This window comes from Rhamphochromis longiceps, linkage group LG19 (assembly GCF_057381845.1).
Source record: "Rhamphochromis longiceps isolate RC_006_pf linkage group LG19, R_longiceps_female_GT1.1, whole genome shotgun sequence".
Taxonomy (NCBI): Eukaryota; Metazoa; Chordata; class Actinopteri; order Cichliformes; family Cichlidae; genus Rhamphochromis; species Rhamphochromis longiceps.
Window position 1 is genome coordinate 23,681,841 of NC_140575.1, and position 21,137 is coordinate 23,702,977.

At 40.0% G+C, this 21,137-nt stretch overlaps 3 protein-coding genes across 3 annotated transcripts; 1 reads left to right on the top strand and 2 right to left on the bottom strand.

The window, feature by feature from the left end:
• Positions 1 to 721: 721 nt before the first annotated feature.
• On the bottom strand, positions 722 to 13,467 carry LOC146646787 (microtubule-associated protein 1S-like). The gene is made up of 10 exons (XM_085392018.1): positions 13,304 to 13,467; positions 11,957 to 12,052; positions 10,591 to 10,673; positions 8,486 to 8,623; positions 7,259 to 7,769; positions 7,069 to 7,155; positions 4,306 to 6,797; positions 3,633 to 3,774; positions 3,289 to 3,506; positions 722 to 3,090 (listed from the first exon to the last, which is right to left on the bottom strand). The coding sequence occupies exons 1-10, from the start codon at positions 13,464 to 13,466 to the stop codon at positions 2,935 to 2,937; spliced, it is 4,086 nt and encodes a 1,361-aa protein (XP_085248144.1). The 5' UTR covers position 13,467; the 3' UTR covers positions 722 to 2,934.
• Positions 13,468 to 13,761: 294 nt separating this feature from the next.
• Positions 13,762 to 15,344, bottom strand: LOC146646788 (cocaine- and amphetamine-regulated transcript protein-like). Its single transcript, XM_085391662.1, has 3 exons — positions 14,708 to 15,344; positions 14,454 to 14,534; positions 13,762 to 14,247 (listed from the first exon to the last, which is right to left on the bottom strand). The coding sequence occupies exons 1-3, from the start codon at positions 14,855 to 14,857 to the stop codon at positions 14,140 to 14,142; spliced, it is 339 nt and encodes a 112-aa protein (XP_085247788.1). The 5' UTR covers positions 14,858 to 15,344; the 3' UTR covers positions 13,762 to 14,139.
• A 1,057-nt stretch (positions 15,345 to 16,401) lies between these two features.
• Positions 16,402 to 20,313, top strand: yju2 (YJU2 splicing factor homolog). The gene is made up of 8 exons (XM_085392283.1): positions 16,402 to 16,554; positions 16,820 to 16,920; positions 17,775 to 17,919; positions 18,031 to 18,165; positions 18,250 to 18,431; positions 18,603 to 18,753; positions 19,615 to 19,786; positions 19,968 to 20,313. The coding sequence occupies exons 1-8, from the start codon at positions 16,531 to 16,533 to the stop codon at positions 20,078 to 20,080; spliced, it is 1,023 nt and encodes a 340-aa protein (XP_085248409.1). The 5' UTR covers positions 16,402 to 16,530; the 3' UTR covers positions 20,081 to 20,313.
• The last annotated feature ends 824 nt before the right edge of the window (positions 20,314 to 21,137 follow it).

The window sequence follows — 21,137 nt, forward strand, 5'->3', positions numbered from 1 at the left end:
ATTATTCAATTAGTATGTATTTGTTCCTTTATTCATGTGTATTTTAGTCATTTTCAGAGGGTTTTTTTTAAGTATAATCAAATTCAGATGCATACACATACATACAGTATTGTGCAAAAGTCTTGAGTTACTCCTCTTTACACTTCGTCTTCAAGGAACCACACCTTGTTGATTTTTTTTAAACCGGTCTTAAGCAATAGTTTTCCAGGCAAAAGACTTTTAAACTTTTTCCTTTGGACGTTGGCTGCTTTTCCTCTAAAAAACAACCTTGTAGGTTTACCCCTTCCCCAATAACAACCTCAGTCGTGATTCCCTGTCCTGTTTTGTTCCTGAAAGACAAGTCAGTGAAAACCAAATTCATTTTTAAACTCACTGACTTTTATGGCAACATATAGCAAAATCAGCAGAAATAAGAAACAGACTGCCTATACGAAAAGTGACCACACCGTACATTTACTGACTTAATCCAGGGGTTGTTACTATGTAATAAGATACTTTGGTTGATCTTGTGTTATGCAGTATGCTAAATTACAGTTCTTTGTCTCTTTTAATCAAAATTTTATAATCCTAAGTATGTAACACCATCCAAAGCATTTCCAGAAATATAAAATGAATTAAAATGTAGCTACAATAAGCAAAAGTGGGTAATTTGTTCTATTGTGTTGTAAGATTATGATAATTTGATTCAACATCCACAGGGCAACTCTCAGCAGACCTTTGAATGGTGATGCACATTCTTTATTCATACATTGCTCACTGCCCTACAACCCACACATTTGACATTGTTATTGTATGTTCTTACAGACAATTACAAAGTGACACTTTCCCATTGCTCACAACACCTTGCTCTGCCCTGTCTCCCACAGTGCTTTGCTCTCTTGCTTCATGAATATCATGAATGAACAACAACATACAGTACATTTTTTATACATGCAGGACACATACACATAGTTACAATTCACTTGCAGGTTCAAGTAGTCAATCGTTTAAAACCTCAAACTGGCGCCATTTTGCAGAAAAAAGGCAGTCATGAGTTGTTATAAATTAGCACTGGACATCATTGTAACATTATTGGGATGAGTGACGAGAAATAAATCATTTTTTTCTCAAGTATAATAAGAACTTATGACTAGTTTTTATAGCGTCTTTAAACAATTGAAAAAAAAACGTGGATTTAAAAAGCAAAATGGGTTGTTGTGTCTTTGTGATCATTTGCTTTGGTATTAATCAAACTCTGCATTCCACATGCACATTCATGTGACAGGAACAGAGAGCACTGATGATTTCTTACACATCCCTCCATGGATTCGTGGATATCTAGTCTGGGCTCAAGTAAAAGAAGGACCTGTCACTGTGACTACACCAGTTTTTATGATGTGCAGACGCAATAAAAAATCAACACTTACTATTGAGAGACTGCACTGACGGTACTTTGGACACATTTCCTTGTACTTTGCACTTCCCTTGCAATTTCTTTGGCCTTTTGTAACGTCTGTGCAATTGATTTAATTAGTTAAGAATTTTTTTTTTCAAGAACAATTTCCTTGAGGGTAGAGCTGCATTTAAATATTTACCTTCAAAAGTGATAAATTGCGCATTTCTGTGTAGCCAGATTGGATTTAATGTCTCAGTTATAATAATTATAATCTAGATATGCATTGAATATGTTCTTTATTTTCCCTTTGTTTTGTTTTGGCTTTTTTAAAACTATTTTCAAAATGAACAAGAAATAAAAATTTTAAATGAAAAGAATTTTGTCACTATATTAAACAAAGTGCCCTGTGTACTGTAGTCTACTTTATTAAAACTGTTCAGTATTAGGATGGAGTGGGGGGTTGGGTGCTTTCCACCTTTGGGATGTCTTCACTGTTTAAATACAATCTGATTGTTAAGTAATTCTTATTTACACTCTGGCAAGCCTCTCTACAACAGACCGTGTGATCATATCCACAATCCAAATACATATTAACAAGTCTGAGCCTCACACGCTTATGATCATAAGCATTTTAACTGATTACAATTGCAGGACTAATATTAATATCACGATTGCTGTAATGCTGTTAAATTTAATCTGGTACTCTAATCCCTTCTGGCAGATTTGCACACTCATTTTCAGTAATCTCAGAGTCAGTAATTGTCATTTTCAGTATTTCTGAGAGTCTGTTTGCTCAGCACAGTTGACACTGCCACCAATGTGGCGTAATACTTTTTTAAAGCAGTTAAAACACAAGCGCAGCAAACATCACATGTACTTACAGTGCTCAGAACAAAATGCTTTACCACTCAATATGAATATTTGTTGTTGGACTCTCATTGAGAAATGAATGATCAAATAAGTCTAATTAAAAGAAAAATAAACAAATGCACGGCTTTCATAATTAATAGTTTGCACACTTTCACCAGTTGCATGTAATATGGATAAATGTTGTTAGAAAGCTGTTAATGCTAAAAGCAGCAAAACGGGCCCAGGTACACAGCACAAACTACGATCACGTTTCAGTGCAAGCCTACACAAAGTGCCATTGACCCCGTGTACATTATTTTCAGTAATCTACAGCATCAGCTTTCATGTAAATCTACATTTATGCAGGCTGACATGCTTCTCTTGCAGCCAGTATGACCTCCTCTCCTGTTTTGCATAGGGTCATGGGTCAGTGAAGTCATGCATTACCCCCGGAGGGAAGAGATCTAAGGGCCCCTCGGTGCAACAACACCCTAAAGGAAGTGTTATACCAGGAAGAGTGAGGCAAAAGCCTCATATCGTTATCTACTCAGTCGTGAACGTGCAGAAAGAGTTGCACTTTTTTCCATAATATTTGTTTCTAACTTCCTATTCTGTCACTCCATCAGTCCTCAAGCTCTCTACCTTAATGTCACAGTTTAATTTAGCCCAGGTCCACCTTCCATCCTCCAGGCTGCAGATCCTAGTTTGTCTCAGAACTCTATTTTGCAGGCGGGGAAAGTTTCATCCTGCATGGCAACGGTGCTGTTAGATCCCAGGACAGTGATTCCTAGTTCACGCTGTTTGTCCAAGGTCTGCTGGTACCACTCCTGCATCGACACCGATTCGAAGGTAGGGATCACTGTTACCTGGAGAAATACAAAAGGCCGCCTTTAGCCATTCAGTAATAGCTGATGATTTTAGCATTTGGAGGGATCTACAGAGTGTGGTTTGGGATTCAGTAACAGCCCAATTTTCATGGAAATGATCTCTGTGATTGCATTTTACATTTTCTCATTTTGGGGGAAAAAACACTTACATAATAATCTACTGTATAATGTTTCTACCTGCATAGAGTCTGGCCATGATATCTTTCCATCCAGCAGAGCATCCAGGGTTTGCCTCATTAGTTCCTCCCGCTCCGGGCTGTCACCGCTGATGATGTAGCAAGAAGAGCGAACACACTTGAAGAAGTCCACACTCACTGTGGGAGAGGAGGCTCCAGAGGGGGTATAAGCCAGGTCCACATACACACTGACTTCCCCAGCAGAGGTAGCCTTAGAGCCTGTGGCCGAAAGGAGAGGAGAAATTACAGCCTAATAGCGCTCATACCGAGACACAACACTTAAATGTTGAAGTTGCCCTTAAATTACGCACGGCAAGAGAAAAAATCCCACTTCACAGCTCATACCTGGACTGGACGAGGATTTTGCTGGTGCTGATCGAGTGCTGGTGGAGGGGGTACGAGCTAAAGAGACGCTTCCTTTTGTGACTCCACTTTGGCTCCCTGTCCTGCTTTTCCCTGAGCCTGATTTTTGGGAGGCCTCAATGACCTGATCACAAAAAAGATCAAATGTAATACAAAGTTCAGTGGTAGATTTTGTTTAAATAGATTATGATTTAGACAATTTTATGGCCCAAATTTTTAAAGTAATAATTAGGTTACGCTTTACAAATAAAAATAACATGAGTCAAAAGGTCCACTTTGAGTATTTTGATGGGTTTTATGAAGTAACAGAAAACATTTTGTATCATATCAAAATGTCAGATATGTTGAAGCAGCCATTCATATAATAATCATTTTTACTCTTATAAAATAAAGACACAGGCTTTAACCTGTGGCCAAAACCAGTTGCGCTGATAGTATAATTAATCTTTCATATATTTTCATAAATCACATATTTTGCCTTCAATCTAGCAGACGAGATAAATTCAGTAATTACTCGGACCTCTTTGTGTGACAACACAACAAAATAATTCAACCTGTCTTCAGCTTAGAAATACCACAATCCACCTGAAGCCACAATAAAGCTCATACATGATCTTAACACAGGCATGTGTTTCTGCTCACGAGACAAACTCACCCCTGCAAGTTTTTTTCCTCGCATGCCCGTGGCTTTTGCTCTCTTGCCATGAACATCTGAGTCAAACTGGGGAACTGGCATGGAGGCGTCAGGATGTGGAGGCAGAGGTGGACTGTCCCTGAGAGGTGCTGGAAGAGGGTCTGGCGGCAGAGCCTGATGGGTTAGGATGTTTTGTGGAGAATTAGAAGGCTCGCTACATGACTCATCCTCATCCGAGTCCAGAGCTCCGTCAGCAGTGGTGGACGGGCAGTCCTCAGTGCAGACAGGGGCGTTTGAGTCACTGGGTGACGTGTCCTTGGTGTTGTTATTGTTGTTGCCGTGATGATGCGGAGTAAAGGCTCCTCTGGAGGCCTCGCTGGTGCCTGAGCCGGAGTCGGGCTGTTTAAAATGTTTAAACTCACAGGGAGAAACCAAACACAGGTCTACATCATGACCTGAAGCCTCGAAATGAAGTGTGCTGGGAGCCAAAGGTCGTGCTGCCTCTGAACTCTGACCTAAAGATTTGAGAGGCTTCTTCATTTGTAAGGACATTCCTGCATAGTGGCTGCCATTGGAGTGAGAGTGATAAACGCTGTCATCGCCCTCTCTCTGGCTCCCAGTGGTTGGTCCCTGCTCAAAGGACATGGACAATGATTCATCTACCTCTGTGGACTGAGGTGAGCTCACCTCTGCTGGCATGGAGTGTGTAGTGGTGGTGGCAACAGAGGGAGACGGGTCTGAAGAAACTTCCTTAAGTGTCCCCAAAGGAAGAAAACTTAAATGCTTCTCTCTGGGATGTGTGGGGTTCTCTGGAGTGCTTTTAGGATGGCATAGCTGCCCCTCACTTTGCCTGGATGACCCATTTGGCTGGTTAACATCAGCAGAATCTAGGCTACCCTGGGCTTGTAGCCGGCTAAGAGCAGACCTGTTGCACCAAACATCGTCTGGGGACAAACAGTAAGGAGTGTGGCCTGCGCTGTTGGGCCGTGAGTCAGGGGACGCTGGTTCTACGGTCTCCTCGTCGGGGCTGACAGGAGCCTGGTTCTCTGGAGAGGATCGCGAGGGTGGACTATATTTCAAAGCCCCATCAAGAAGCGTGTACTCAGTTGGAGTTAAGTCTAACTGGACTGTACGCTCATTCTTTGGTGCCTTGTTCAAAGGAGATGGAAATCCTACAACCTTTGCAGGTTTTGTAGCATTTCCAGGCTGGTCTACAAGGCTTTTCTGCAAGTCTGTATCAGCTCTCTCACCACTTCCAGGCATATGTTGCACTCCATTATCACCACTCCCTCCACTACCTGCTGCTTTTTCTACTGATCTGTCAGCTGTTTCATTACAAGTGTCTTCTTGGCTCAGGCCTCCTAGGCTCTTTTCATTTTCTGGATCACTGCTTTTCTGCTTATCTACCGTTTCCACCTGTGCCTCTTCTCGTTCGATTTCCTCCCTCAGCTTAAGAAAATCAGCTGTCATATCTTCAGGGGTAGACATTTTGGAGCCACAGGGATTTTCCTCGGGGTCCATTTTTTTATTTTCCTGCTCAGTAACAGTGCACTCTGGATCAAGGATTTCTGGCACAGCTCTAGTGTCAGATTTGGCTGAGTCATTATTTGGCAGTGCACTGTTGACATGCAGCTTCTTGCTATCATTTGCTTCCTTTCCTGGTAGCTTTTTTGCTTTCTTCTCTCCTATTTTAGAGTCATTCTTTGCTTCTTTTTTGAGCTTCATTTTATTTTCGTTCTTTAATTTGGAGGGAACACCATCCTTCTTGCTCTGACTGTTCTTTCTAGCTATGCTCCCTTCTTTGTTGTCAGTCTTCTCCTCTTTTTTCCCATCCTTTCCTCCTCCTTTTTTGGAAGTATTCTTCTCTGCTGCTTTATCCTTTATGCCTGTCTCTTTTATTTTGGTTTTATCAGTCTCCATCATGCCAGTTCCATTTAATGCTTTTCCTTTTTCCTTTGAAGACACATCCTTACCATCTCCACGCTCTTTCCTTTGTTTGTGTGTTCCCTCCTTTCCTTGTGACTTGACACTGTCCTGGCTCTCTGTCCTCTTGGTCTTTTTCTCTTCTCCTAGTTTCTCTAAGTCTCCCATTGTCACTGTGGGTTTCTGGAGAAAGGCCAGCCCCTTTAGCTTTTCCAGCCCCTGCAGCAGCTTTGCCTGTGGGGTAATGCCAGGGAAAAGCACCCTGACCACCTTCTCTTGAGGACACGCTGGATGCCACACAAGCAGAGCACACACAGAGGTGAGGGCGGTGAGAGGGAGAGTTTGGGATTTAGATGCTGATGATACTCCATCGGGCCAATTTTGCATGAATGTCTGGTATTCCTGGTTGTTTTTGCCTGGGTTTAGTATGTATAAATCCAGCTGTCCCACTCCCATCTTTTGGAAAAGGGTTAAGGGCTCAAAGGGGACTCCTTGCGGTCGAAACATTGGTTGCGGTCTGATGTCTAAATTCTTTAACAGCTGTAGGGTTAGAGCAGCCTGCTGGGTGCTCTTCAGTACATTGTCCACACCTGACAGGAGAATAATGATAACTTGTATAACCAATCAGTCATATCATTGTTTTTAGCAGTTAAAAATGTCATGAGATAACATGCACAAGTAGATGTTGTTGGTGCTTGAACATTACACTGATTGCTCAGTGCAAAACAAAACAGAAAGTAAATAAATGAACAAATGATATTAATATAAATGCATTTATCAGAAAAATGATTGATAGCTGATATTAACAGTTTGGTTATTTTTTCAATTTTTACTCTATTGTTGTTTTATTGCAGCACTCACAGGGCTGTTGTTCCACCTGCAACCTGCTGGGGGCATTAAAGAACACAACCCCAAGCTCTGGAGAGATGAGCTTCTTACACGAGTCCTCTGTGGAGCAGTATAAAGAAAGAAAGAGAGCCACAATGTGTTATTTCAGAAAATGAAACAAATAAAGAGAGCATAATTTACTCATTATCCCCTGTTATGCTACCTATGACGTCAGTTCTCAGCTCCTGCTCAGCCACCTTCCTCTCCAGGAAGGAGACGACACCAGGGAGGTTCTCTGTCCCGACATGCGTCAACAAAACAGCATCAACTCTGTCGAGGTGGCGGACCAGCTTCCAGAAGCAGGCCTGAGAGTCCGAGCCTCCGTCCACCAGCACCGTAAACCCGTTAACGGCAAAGAAGGCACAATCACCACGGCCAGCAGGGAATACGTAACAGCAGGGGCGGGACAGCTTGAGGAAACCCACAGTGGTAGGAGGCGGCAGCAGGTCAAAGGGGGAAGAAGGACAAATGGTGCAAGAGATGAGTGACGTGAATTTCCCCAGAGCTTCCATCGCAGGCAGCACCTCTGGGGGATTGATGCAGAGACTGAAAGGACCTTGCAGGGGCTGGTTTTCCACAAGAGTCTTTCTCCACTGGCCAATGTTGGGACAACTGAGGGTCAGATGGATCCTGCTGGGTGGAAGTGAGGAGGCAGAGCTCTCCTGGTCAAAAGACTGAAGAGAGACAAGTTCCCAGCATTATATATACAATTTTTAATTTTATCCTTCACAATTTACAGTAAAGTCGCTCAAAGCTATATCTTAGTCATGTCAGTGGATAGCGCCTCACATTTATTAAACAGGCAAATTTATGGGATGGTCATTTTAAATGCTGATCATATTATGTGATTATGATTTTTATAAAAAATGAGAAGATACTAAATACTGGTTGGGATCTTTATAAACTCTCAATATCAGGATCATCCTCAATAATACATTACAGCCCCGTTTTTAAAGTATCATTTGGATGTTAGGTCAAACTTCACTGTTGTGAGAACTTGATGTTTACCCTTCACTGCAAATTTTAAGAGTTTTGCACTATTTATTAAAAGATCATTTTTCAAGACCACAGTCCAGGAACTCTTAACAATTTTCTGACCCTGAAACTGAAAGAATGATCAGTAATATGAGAAGATAATCATTAGTCACTGCTCTGAATTAAGCCTGGATTTGTAGGTGGTAATAAAGGTTTACTTTAAAACTGTACTATTGTTACATGTATAATTTTAAAACCTCTGTGTGTGCTTGAAAACATGATGCTTGTTTTTAAGCGTGTACTCTTAACATATTCTGATATTGTCTATATGCAGTGTTCCGGTCATTTGGGCTTCAAGGTGTGGCAAGTTTGTGCATTCAGAATTATAATTGCAACTTTGTGGTTAGGTGTATACCTGTTCTGTTAAGATTTGTTTCAGTTGGTATGGTGAAAACAGTCCTCTGTTAAAAAGCACGTCTCCGCTTTCCTCCTCACTCAGGCCAGCCAAGATCAGCAGCTTATGAGCCGATTCTCTGGACAGGAACGCAAACACCTGACCAGGGAACAGAAATGGAAAAAAATCAGGCCTAATCGAAAGTCAACAGAAAAGCAGTGAAGATAAATGTAAAAATATAGATGGAGAAAAATCAAAGAATAGTAAACAGTACTGTGAAAATGCATGAAATACTCTTAGGCAGGCTTTCTTGTAATTTCTTTAAGAAATGTTCTGCAAGTATCTTGAAAGAAATTCAAATCACCTGGTTAGTGCAAAAAAAAAAAACCAAAAACCAGTATTTTATGAATATCAAGTTGTCTTAACTTTGGTATTATTTGTAGGTTTGACTAAAGAAATTGGAACAAATGTTGTGTTTTATAACAGACTGCTAGTAATGAAGTGCCTGAAGATACAATTTAAAATAGGCTCTTTTCTATATTGTCTGTTATGTATTTACACCAAACCGGTTCATGTCTTGAATTAGATGTTGCTTTATGCTTGAATGATTCATAAATCAGCATTAAATAGCTTAAAAAGATCTTCTGAAATGCTCAGGTACAAGGATGGACCAAAAATGAGTGAAAAGGCAATGTCAATGTCAAAAAGACAAACTGTATAAGAGCTTCAGAAATCCTGGAGAACTATTGCTCAAGACTACTTTTTTTTTTAAACTATAAGACAGTTTGGTTCCTTGGAAGCAAATTATAAAGAAATGAAGGGTCTCTCAAGACATTTGCACAGCTCTGTACATCAAATGTCACACATGTCACAAAGATGTCACACCCTTGTTTAGCTGTTTTGTGATTCCAGGATTACTCCATAACAAAGTAAATGAGTAGCTACAGGCCTCATTTTTACCATGCAAAAAAATGTGTATATTGAGTATAGACCAATCAGCCACCACATTTAAAACGCTGATAGTGTTTATCACTGATCATCTAAATGCAGCGCAATGTTGTGAATTGAAATCTTGGATTTGAATTTGTTGCCACTTTGAATTCTTTGTACTTTTTTTAACTTTATGCACAATCTACTACATGGTTATTTTTATTTTTGGAGTCTTGCGTTTAGGTCACAATCGTGCAAAAACATAACAAAGGTAACATGTCTGTGCCCCGATATGACAGAGCTGTTATATTAGGTTAGGTTCCTCTGAAGGCACATGCATAACTGCACAATGGTCTTCATCAGTGTGCAGTTATGACTTCGGTCAGTTTGAAATTTAGAGCAAAACGTAAATGCACCGCAAAAAATATTCAACAGATTTTCAGAAATGCAGTATATTATCATAATAGCCAGGTATTTCTCAATATGATGGAGAGGCAAACTTTTGTGCATGGAAGAAAATGTAATTGATTGAGCCCCAACATCCCCTCTCTGGTCTGTGTTAGGCCAGAAATAGTCAATAACAGCCACGGCCAGACAGCCGGGGAAATGTTCCAAAACCAGTGAACTGCCACATGGCCCTTTTATCTACTGACTGGTGTGCAAACGTGTTGGACTGTCTGTGCTTCCACATGACAAATTGTGTGCTAATTGGATTCTGGCAGTGATGATTTGAGTTAATTGTGTTTTAGAGCATGCCGGTGCTTTTGATATGAACACGAGGTGACATACGAGGTTAGCGTTTTTCACAGAAAGCTCAACAAATCTGGATCCCACGTAAAAACAGGGGAATAGTGTTTAAAGTTTGGGGGAAGAGGGTGAGTGTTTTGGTATATTGCACCTTGCTTTGAGATGTTGCCTATTATACATATTATACTACATACAGTAGCCCAGTTATAGTGTGGAAGTATTTGAGATAATAATGTTGTAATTTTGCATAGTTATTCAAGGCATCTACAGCCTAATGAAAATAATGTACATGTATAAATTCCTGTTGCACCTGCTTAAACATAGTGATGGCAATAAAACAACAATTCATACATTTGGGAAATTATTATATTCAACTTATTTCTGAATAACTGAATCATTTTAACACAGCATCATTTTGTCAGCTGCCACCCGAGGATTTATCCCCTCACCTCTGAATGAACCTGGTCCTGAGATGGACTGATCACCACCTGAGTGTCCAACACTCTGGTACAGTGACGTAGACACTTATGCCCTGAAGAGGCAGAGAGAAAAATAAGAAGAGATATAAAGAGAAGGACAAACAGACAGCCACAGGGATGCAAACAAGAGGGAGATAAGCCGACAGGTCCGAGCATTGAGTGACAGACTGGAAGCAAATAGGAGAAGAGCTCAAAGAGGAGAAAGTGAACTGGGCTAATCGGACGGGTGATTGACTCACTGGGTGAAAAAGAGAAAGTAAGAAAAGTGGAACAGCTGAGTCAGAAGGATTGTCTGAGGAAGAGATGCCAAGTTTCCTCAATCTGAGAAGGACATCCAGTCTGAGAGGCTGGACTGGGTGAACAGCTAAGAATACAGAGGCGTACTTAGCCGACTGGAATTTCATGACCCAAATATGAACAAATGTTTCTCAGTCTTTTTACACAAAGGGAAACAGAAAGGGCTATTTTCCCTACATGACATTTTGCATAATTCAACCAAACATTTAAAATTCTGGGAGAATATGTCTTTTCCTTTCCTTGACAATAATTAGACATATATCTCTGTTTCTGTACACTAAAAAATGAAACTACAAACACCATCTGGCTAACTTAGCTTAGCATAAAGACTGGAAATGGGAAAATGACTAATATTTCTGTGACACATGTAAAAATTAGAAAATAGCATCACATATCACATAGCATGTGAAGGCTGGGAGCAGTGACTTCCTGGAGTCTCCACTGGTGGTTAATGTAAAACCTCAACATGCTGATTCACCACTCTGGTAAATGTGAGGGCTCAGGAGGCAGGATTGTTAGTATTATTAGTATTATAGCAAGATACATAGTTTTGACACTGAATGCAAGTGAGTGCTATTGATTGTTGTCTAACTTTTGGACAAGAAATTAAATAAATGCATGCCTCACACTATTCATTTCTGTAGTCGATCTTATTATGGAAGCTATACTACAGTGCAGGCAACCTCTCTGGATAGACAAATGTCTGCTCTTGACCATTTTCATCACTTCACTTTACACGGATCAGCTGTGACACAACTGTTTAATTCTTTTTGTCTGTCTTTTTTCCTGTGCTCAGCTGTCCTTAATTGCCAACCATACAGAGAGAACGAGAGGTGGCAAAACTTGGCTGCAGGTTTCTATTGTTTTCTGTGTCGTGGGCCCACCCATGCTCAACAATCGCCCTGTCTGGCTGCTTGTCCACTTTCCTTCCTTCCTTCCTTAGTGACCCCAGATTGGCTGAGCTGAAATATTGCCATGGCAATGGGAGTTTCCCCAGTAGGGCCAAAGAGTTTGGCAAGAAAGATGACTTAAATCTTACCTGCACTCTTGAAAGATGCCGTGTGATGGGAGAGGAATTCTTGGAGGTAGAGGTTCAGGTTACAGGATTTTAAGTCCACATCCCATGACCGAATACCTGACAGCAAGAAAGTTAGAGGCTATACTGTCACATGGTGCAATGTGATAAAAGCCTACACATGTCCAAGTATTCGCAAAATATTAAAACTGGCTGTTATAATCGTAGCTATCCCATAGTATATTTTATTTCAATATTTAATGCATTCAACCAAATCTGCTCTCTCTTTTTAACATAGTACAACGAGTATCATTGTATCTTGCAATCTGTCATATAAACACGATAAAGAGTCTGTAGCATTTACTTTCAGCTAATTATACACATTAAATACAGAATGTACCATCTTATATTGTACATGTAAATGTATTTTCTGTTTTTAGCTGACAAGTGAGGAGAATTTGAGGTTTTTCTTTGAAACACGTGACAGTCAGCTGAATGTGGTTGGCTTTTAGACTGCTAAAGACACATGATGAAGACTGAAAAACTGGAGGACACTATAGCAGATGATTTTCCCAATCTGTAGGACAAACAGTTGTTAAATTATTATTTTTATGATTAACCGATGAAGAAATAATCTTTAGCTACAGATGTACATTCAAAAAACTGGGCTGTTTGTTCAGTTCATGAAAAGTTGATGACATTTTTGAAGTACATAGCTTTCACCAGAGTGTAATGAAATGTTAATTGGCCCAGTTAGCTACAGTGCAGGAATATGAGTCAGTCTGTTTTTCTATCTGTGTCTGTCCTCGTGGTTTCTCTTCAATTTCCCTATCTATCCTGTTTTACATGAACTGTCTGCTACACATGCTGGCTTCCATAAAATGTCTACAGCTGCAAAACAGCAAAGCAATAAAACATAGACTGTAATGGATCGTTATGAGTACGCACTGTCTGGTCTGCAGCATCCACAATTACAGCTGTGCATAAATGCACAAAGGTTAATGGGACATCGCTTACAAGTGGCTGTGTGTGGACTGAAAATCCCCGGCGCAACATTTCCCTCAAAGCTTGTCCTTACATAACTAAAAACTAAAACTGAGGCGAAAGGCAAAGCACCCACTCCAGACAGCTTTTAATTATAATGTGTCCGGAGGGATGAGGGGGTGATGCTGATGGTGGAGTGACGCATCCTCGGTCAGTACGGTGGGGAAAAATTGCATAAAAAAAACTGCAGTGTGCTCAGTATATCACCGCAAGTGATGATTTGGGCAAGAAGAACTTGCAGGAAGCTGGGTTTTTTGTAATACAATTGTATAGGAAAAAGCAAAATGGCATACAGCAGCTATTGGACGCGGGCTGAAATAAACCTACCTCGCTCTATCTCCCTGCTGATGTGTTCCGTCTGCCTGAGGCGAGCGGTCCGTCCGATTATGATGAGCAGGGAGTATTTATGGAGGCAAAAGTCGAGGTTTGCGGTAGCGGCGCGCTTCGGCTCCTCCTGGACCTCCCTCTCCAGCACCCGGCTGGACGCCATGTTGGAAAATTGCGCTTCTATGTGATGTCATTGAAAAAGCCTGACAGCGCCTTTTATTACAGGGATGACAGCTGCTGTGCTGGAATTCAGCCGCGCATCAGTGAATGGGCAGGAAGAGGCTGAATTATTGATCACACGTGGCAAAGGGATCAATATCTATTTTTATTAATCGCCGATCCCATTGTAAATTACTTCCATGTATATTTTATAATATCCCATGCAATATTATTACCGCAAAGGTGCAGCAGTAACACTCTACAGACCCTTGAATTCAAGTTCATTTATTGGTATTTTCATCTTACAAATCTATTTATAAACTAACTGTGCGGTATTTCCAACAATCAGGGGGAAAGAAATAAATATAGTAAAATATTATGACCAAAAAAAGTCTTCCACAAGATGCCGCAATGATTAACACAATGATGTGACACAATAATTAACACGGACGAGAGAAATAAAAATTAAAACGACAGACTCACAAAAACTCTTATTCATAACAGTCAATGTTTATAAAGGCAAAAAAAAAGTCACATTCTACAGCATTTTATTTTCTATCACAAATGTATTGAACAGTAGAAGCAGACCTTCCTGTCATTTCTCACATTCATCTTTTTTTATCAGCCCTGAACTCTTTCGTTATTTCTTGTACTTCTGTTATCTTTTTTTTTCCTCATCACAAACATTTCAGAACATAGAAGTTACAAGTAGTCCCCCGTGGACAGCTACACAGCGTGCCAATACGCGCGCCTTTACGCACGGCGCACGGCTCCCCTGCGTCACACTGAAAGGGTAACATAAAATTAGTACACTGTAGACAAAACATTGTAAATTTTTTGCGATTTATAGAATTTAAAAATCTTGATTAGATAAAAACAAACGTCTAAAAATCCTCATTTTTTTCTGACTGTTGTAAATTCAGAGAATCTTAAATAAGAAAATAAAATCTAACAGGTTTCGTGCTGTTTTATTTCTCATTTGTCTGCTTACCGAAGGTAACCATCCATGCTTTTTCTCCAAGGGCATCTCTTTGCTCCTCAGCTTCTCCAGAACTTCTTGCAATGCGTCAATCTGCACAGGGGGGGATAAAAAGTCATATTATCAAAAAACGTTTACTATGGACTTTGTTTTTAAGAAAATTGTTGTTCAAATAATTTAAATACCCTAAATACAGAAAAAAAATCAACATCCTTCTTTATACAAATTAAATCGACTTAACCCACATCCCCAACAAAAGCTCTCACCAAGTCTTTCTCTTGTTGAGTTTTCAGGGTGAAATCCAGTGAGCGCGTCTCCAGTGAGGAGTCCTCTGCGCGAACGAGGTACAGGTAGGTGTAGCAGCAGGTGACCGCGAGGAGGAGAGTCCGCGCACTGACCATTGTGTTCAGACACATAAAGGAGGAGTCCTTCTCTTCAGCGGGTGGAGCTCTTTTCCAGTAGACAAACGCTTCTTTGGAGTGTTGAGGATGGATGTCTTTTGTCCACAGAAACTGTCTTTATAGGCTCTTTGCAAGTGCTGCTGACATCAGCCAGTCTTTGAAATATTCATGGAAACTTTGACATGGATGACACTGCTCGGCACCTTTGCATCTTTAACAGGAAGCGATAAGAGAAGATGAAAGCCAAACGTCGATGTGAGACATTAAAATTTGTGAAAGTGATGATGAAACCAAAGAGTAATTAAACTCCTTTATCTAAAACTTTTTATCCCAGTCTTCCAATCAATTTCAGTTAACTGATCCCATTGAATTCCCAACAAATCACATTTTTTTCCACCTGTTTCTGTGGCCTTTTTGGTTAATCACATATCTGACTCACTGATGCGTCACATTGATGTGTCAGAATCAGAGTGAGAAATCAAGTAAAACAGCTAATCTGCATTTTGATTGCACAGTTATCGAAATAATAAAACAACAAAAAAGACAACAACAGAATTGTTTCCAATTTTTGAAAGTGGTGTTTTGCAAAGCCCTGATAATTTCACTGAAAAATACAATTTACTGCGTAAAATGCACAACAAGGAATCCACTGGGGAGATTTTATGACTTGCATTTGACACTATAAATTACAGATTACCAATGAAAAGGTTAGGAATTTACAATATTAGCCTAATGGGATAGCACACTCGTGGCCACAGTTATCTTGATGATAAGGGTCAGTATGTGCAAACAAAATATCTGTTTTGGTGTAATTTAACTTTTTTCTTTCAAGTTTGCTATTGGTGAAGTCTAATAAATGTGCTCTCATTCAGAAAGTAGACCCTAAAAGGGTAGTTCTAAAAATTTAATGCTTCCATCTATACATGGTGTTGTCTCATTTTAATTCAATTCTTTGTCTTTAAAAAATAGTAATAATAGCAGAAACAAAAGTCCTTAATCTTAAAGTCAAACTTTATTCATATCTTATTCTTATTTAACGATCTGCCCTTCTGATGTCACTGCTGTTCTGCAAAGTTTAAATCAGACAGGCTGACCAACACAGAGACCAATATGTAATCAAGATACAATTTCCTTTTGTAGGAATAACCTTAACCCTCCCCTTACCCTCCCAAGAGTAATGGGAATGAATATGTGAGGCTGTCAGGCTTCTGTTTACACACCAAACCATATTACTGACCCCCATATCACTGACAAATCGTTTTACGCCATTTACCATGCTGGTCATGATCCCTTTCACTATGTTGGGGAAAAAAAGACAAAGCAGACAGCACCTGAGGGCCCTGTTCAATATATAAAGCTTATATGAGTCATTCAGGTAGAATGGCAGCAAAGGATAAAGGGATTTGGGGGGTTTGAAGGAGAGAACTGTAAAAATCCAAGTAATTCAAGTCGTTATACATGTATTTCCCTTGACAATGATTTTTTTTATAATAAATGTATTCAATATCCATTGTTAAAATATTTTGTTGTTGCTGTTGTTTCTCACTTTTACCGCGCGGGGGCGAGCGCAATTTGGAGGAGGGAAGCAATTGAACAAGCAACCGGAAGCTTATCTTGCAGTTTACAAGAGGTGTTGCGACTTTCCAGCGTTTTTTTTCTGTACGTTTGGGTAACAGCAACAGTAAAAAATGTCCGAAAGAAAAGTATTGAATGTAAGTATATGAACTCTAAAACTGGTACTTCACTGCTGTTATTAAAATACTATAGGACCAGAGCAGGTTGGCGTTAGCATTGAAGCTAAGTGTGGCGTTTTTTATAGTTTCTGTTTAATTTAACTAAAAGCTGGTAGGTAGCGTTGCTTTTTCAACTACTGTTACTACGATAGTGTGTATCAAGACTATATTGTAATAAAATTAGACATTATTAGTCTAATGGCTACAAGTTTGTAAGCTAACCTATGTGTTTTGCTATCCACAGAAATACTACCCTCCGGATTTCGATCCGTCCAAAATCCCGAAGCTAAAGCTCCCCAAAGATCGTCAGTATGTGGTCAGATTGATGGCTCCATTTAATATGAGGTATGCTTGTCTTACCCACGTATATCTAAGAAGTTGTTTCCTGGTTACACTTCTGAAGTTTAACTTTCTTACAATGAAATGCAGCTAATGTTGTAAAGGATGCTGTTATGAATACACAACCAAACAACATGCGAGAAGGCGAACAAAAACGCCCCCTGGAGCGTTATGAATGGACTGGTACCAACAGTTGTGGTCAGACATATACACTCATCATAGGCATGACTGTCATGGTAATTCTGGGCTTTTAATGAACATGCAAAACAATCTTTAGATCACATTCACCCACTCAGACACAGCCACTGTAGTAACCTGGGATCTCATGACTGTTTGCATACTTCGGTTCACATCAGTTTCAGAGATTTAACAAATAGGATTTTAAACAGTGGGATGTGTTTAAAAAAGTAACATCTACTCTTTTTAATAACTCTGGTAAATGACCTTCATCCAGCACATAATAATAATCTTTTAACATTTTTTCCAGTTTCAGAAAAAATGAGCGTATATCATGCTCTTGGAATGACTATATGACACAAACATTGTATTTTTCAAGTTGTTGGAGAAGGTAGAGCTGTTTTAGAGCTTTCTTTCCAAATAGAGACTTCCAGGTCCAGTTTATTCATGGCCTTAACATATATATTTCTGCTTTTTAGTGACTTAAGCGTACAGTGTTAAGGTTATTTCTAACTGTCAAAGCAGGAATCTTGGTTGGTTTGGTTTATATGAATGTAAGTCTATTCATTAGATATATGGCTTATTTGCAGTAAAACAGGGTTGCTGCTCACTTATAGGACCTTTTTTTGGCTTCTCTAAATTACTCCTGTCACTACAGTGTCATCATTTCTTCTACTTTGCAGGTGTAAAACATGCGGTGAGTACATTTACAAGGGGAAGAAGTTCAATGCACGCAAAGAGACCGTTCAGAATGAGACCTACATGGGACTGCCTATCTTTCGTTTCTACATCAAATGTACCCGCTGTCTTGCTGAAATTACATTTAAGGTAAGTGTGAATGATCTGATCATCGAAGTTGCAAGAGATATCTCAGAGATATCACTTATATTGGGCATAAAATACCCGTTGACAATGCTATATCTTATGATGACGTCATAGACTGACCCAGAGAACACAGACTACGCCATGGAGCATGGCGCAACGCGGAACTTCCAGGCAGAGAAACTCATTGAGGAGGAGGAGAAGAGAATCCAGCAGGAGAGGGAAGAAGAGGAACTGAACAACCCCATGAAGGTTAGTGTTTTAAAAGTCATCCTCTGTTCTTACTTAAATTGGCACATGAAACACAGAATGAATGGTTTCCCAATCCTCGACCAGGTGCTGGAGAACCGCACAAAGGATTCAAAGTTAGAGATGGAGGTTTTGGAGAACCTGCAGGAGTTGAAGGAGCTGAATCAGAGACAGGCTCTGGTGGACTTTGAGGGAATGATCGACCAGTACAGAGAGATGGAGAAGAGGGAGCGGGAACGGGAGAAAGAGGAGGATGAGCGTGAAATGAAGTGAGTTGTGCATGCTCAGAAAAATTGTCTGATTTTTTTTTTAAATTTTTTTTTTTTGAACAATCTCAAGCATGTTTCATATTTAATTGAAAATGTTTTTTGCTATAATATCTAATACATAGCTAGATGTATATGTGGAAATTTAAAATTACACTGTGCTTTGTTCAACAGGGAGATGTTGGATCGTGCTCTCGTGAAAAGACTCAGAGAGTCTGACTCTGATTCAGAAACAGAAGAAGAGAGCAGCAGCAAACAGTCAAACAAGTCCAGCTCAGACAAACCAACAGACATCCTCACTGCTGACAAACCAACAGAGGCAGAGGTCTGTATAGCCACCCACATGTGACATATCTAAATATCTGTCAAGATTATTTAGTCATAATCCTCAAGGTTTCAGTGACTGCCTCTTCATTTTCCTGTTTTACCTCCAATGTTTCAAAGTTTGAATAAAGAACTATGATTTTCATTTTATAGTTTAGAGTCTGGAGATCAATATATTGAGCTGGGTTTTCATAAACCCAGTCACCTAACACAGACCTCTCATGACACATGTGAACGTGATCCAGAAATATGGCCATCTTCTGTGGCCCAAACCTAGCTTAAAATTGACTGAGGCAAAGTGAAAAGCAATAATGCTGAAAAGGTTTTCGAGTGAGCAACATATTCTTCCATCCAGACCATGTCTTTCTGGGAGAGCTTTGCATATTTCAGCAAGACAATGCTGCATCTATTACAACAGCATGGCATTGTAGTAGAAAAGTCCAGGTGCTGAGCTGGGCTGCCTGCATTCATCAGTGGAAAACATCTGCACAGTCATGAAATGAAAAATATGCCAAAGACTGCTGAGCAGCTAGAATCTCTTATCAGACGAGAATGAGAGAAAATTCCTCTCCTAAAAGTCCATCAGCTGGTTGCTAACAAACTATTGTTAAAGACGAGGTGATACTACACAGTGGTTTTCAGTTTAAATGTTAAATATGATGTTCTGTTTTCATTTACATACTTTCTCAGCTTCTTTGGAAGAGGGTTTATATGTAAGGTTGTGGCAGTTAAGGCCAGTGACTTTCACAATGCTCATTGTCTTTAAATACAGAATTCCACAATCACAATGTACTTAATGAGAATTTTCTATGTGTTGCTGACCGAAAAGCTTTGGGCTGTGTTTTCCTCATCCTTTCTACAGGGAGCTTCAGCTGGAGGAGCAAAGAAGGCCAAGGTGGAGAGCTGGGAGAGGAGTGTCGGGACGCTGGGTGGTAAAGGAGCATTAGGTTCACTGATTGTCCGAAAGAAACCAGTAATGACTGTGAGCAAACCCAGTTCAGTAACGGAAACTGCTGCTCCTATCTCACAGACAGGTAACACATCGTTATCCTGCACACTTTGGCCTCTTTTATTTGAAGTCTCTGGCATTTTGTACTTGACTTTTGTTTTTCTCTCACCAAACTATGTCCTTCGTGTTGGTACTTGTTCACATCTTTAATCAAAAGTTAGCTTTTTCTTCATTGTAAGATAGTCTTTGTTTGTCTTGTTTTTCAGATTCAAAGCCAGCGACGACAGATGCTTCTAAACCCGTCACCACACAAAATGGGTCATCATCCCTCAGCCTGTTGGGGGCGTATTCAGACAGTGACAGCAATGACAGCGAATGAGAACAAGATGACTCAAGTGACTGACATACAACTATATGTATTGTGCAGAAAGGAATACAGTGCTTAAGCCCTGTTTGTAATGCTGTACAGATATTGAAATCTCATATAAATCAGCTTAAGGATTCCCCCCCCCCGTTCTTTAAATCCAGTCAGATCCACAGAAAAATGGGTCTGTTTGTCCTGTGACTATACCACCTGTATATTTTAATGTTTATTAAAATGTCTGTACTGTTTGTATGTAGCATTTTTTTTTAACTCCGTGTCTTAAAAGCATATTATAATGCTGGTGTTTCCAAGCCAGCAGAGAAACATATGTGCAACATATTGGGTTATTTCTCAGCTTGTCCTTGGTCTTGAGGTCCATGCCCTAAACGCACCACCAAAGAGCCATCCAGGTCCAGGAGGGGGCATCCTAATCTAGTCTCCAAACCAATTCAACGGACGTCTTTCATTGTGGAACAGTAGAAGTTCTGCTCTTGTAAATGAACAAGCTCCCCACCTTGCCTCAAAGGGAGAGCCCAGACACCCTTCAAAGGAAGCTCATTTCAACATTTGACCACAAAGCCAAGATAAGTCAGTAAATCAGTAATCCAAATTCATTTGTGTAGTTTTTTTCCCCCCCTCCGCAGACAGGATTAACTGGATTTAACTTTCATTTCATATACATAAGCTGGCTCCACCTCAGGCAGCCAGCATTATTAAAAATCAAAATGCATAATGTAGTCTAACTCAGAGCCCAGAATAAATTAAGTAGTTGTGGAATTGTTCCAGGGTGGAATTATTGTACAGCATCTTTAATGATTTTTGTTAAACAAAGTTGCACCTTAGCCATACTTTTCTGCTAGCCATCAACAAGCTTCTGGCAAGATATTTGATCACTGTTTTTGGTAGAATTAGTGCAGTGAATTTTGTTGATTTCCTCACACCAACCCCGCTTTTAAGCATAGTTCACAAATTTCCAGCGGGACTGAGGTTTACTTTGGGAAGGCCGTTCCAGAAGCTTAATTTTAGCCTGCTTTTTCCGTTCCCATAGGACAACAGTCCTATGGGAAAGCTA

What these genes read in the sequence shown, in the direction of transcription:
- LOC146646787 (XM_085392018.1), bottom strand. Translation starts at nt 13,466, where the DNA reads ATGGCGTCCAGCCGGGTGCTGGAGAGGGAGGTCCAGGAGGAGCCGAAG. An exon ending in GGCATCTTTCAAGAGTGCAG is followed by an intron (nt 10,674 to 11,956) that starts GTAAGATTTAAG and finishes CTGCCTCTTCAG; the next exon opens with GGCATAAGTGTCTACGTCAC. An exon ending in CATGGCCAGACTCTATGCAG is followed by an intron (nt 3,091 to 3,288) that starts GTAGAAACATTA and finishes GTATTTCTCCAG; the next exon opens with GTAACAGTGATCCCTACCTT.
- LOC146646788 (XM_085391662.1), bottom strand. Translation starts at nt 14,857, where the DNA reads ATGTGTCTGAACACAATGGTCAGTGCGCGGACTCTCCTCCTCGCGGTC. An exon ending in CTCAACAAGAGAAAGACTTG is followed by an intron (nt 14,535 to 14,707) that starts GTGAGAGCTTTT and finishes CCCCCTGTGCAG; the next exon opens with ATTGACGCATTGCAAGAAGT. An exon ending in AGCATGGATGGTTACCTTCG is followed by an intron (nt 14,248 to 14,453) that starts GTAAGCAGACAA and finishes TTACCCTTTCAG; the next exon opens with TGTGACGCAGGGGAGCCGTG.
- yju2 (XM_085392283.1), top strand. Translation starts at nt 16,531, where the DNA reads ATGTCCGAAAGAAAAGTATTGAAT. An exon ending in ATGGCTCCATTTAATATGAG is followed by an intron (nt 16,921 to 17,774) that starts GTATGCTTGTCT and finishes TCTACTTTGCAG; the next exon opens with GTGTAAAACATGCGGTGAGT. An exon ending in GAGGATGAGCGTGAAATGAA is followed by an intron (nt 18,432 to 18,602) that starts GTGAGTTGTGCA and finishes TTTGTTCAACAG; the next exon opens with GGAGATGTTGGATCGTGCTC.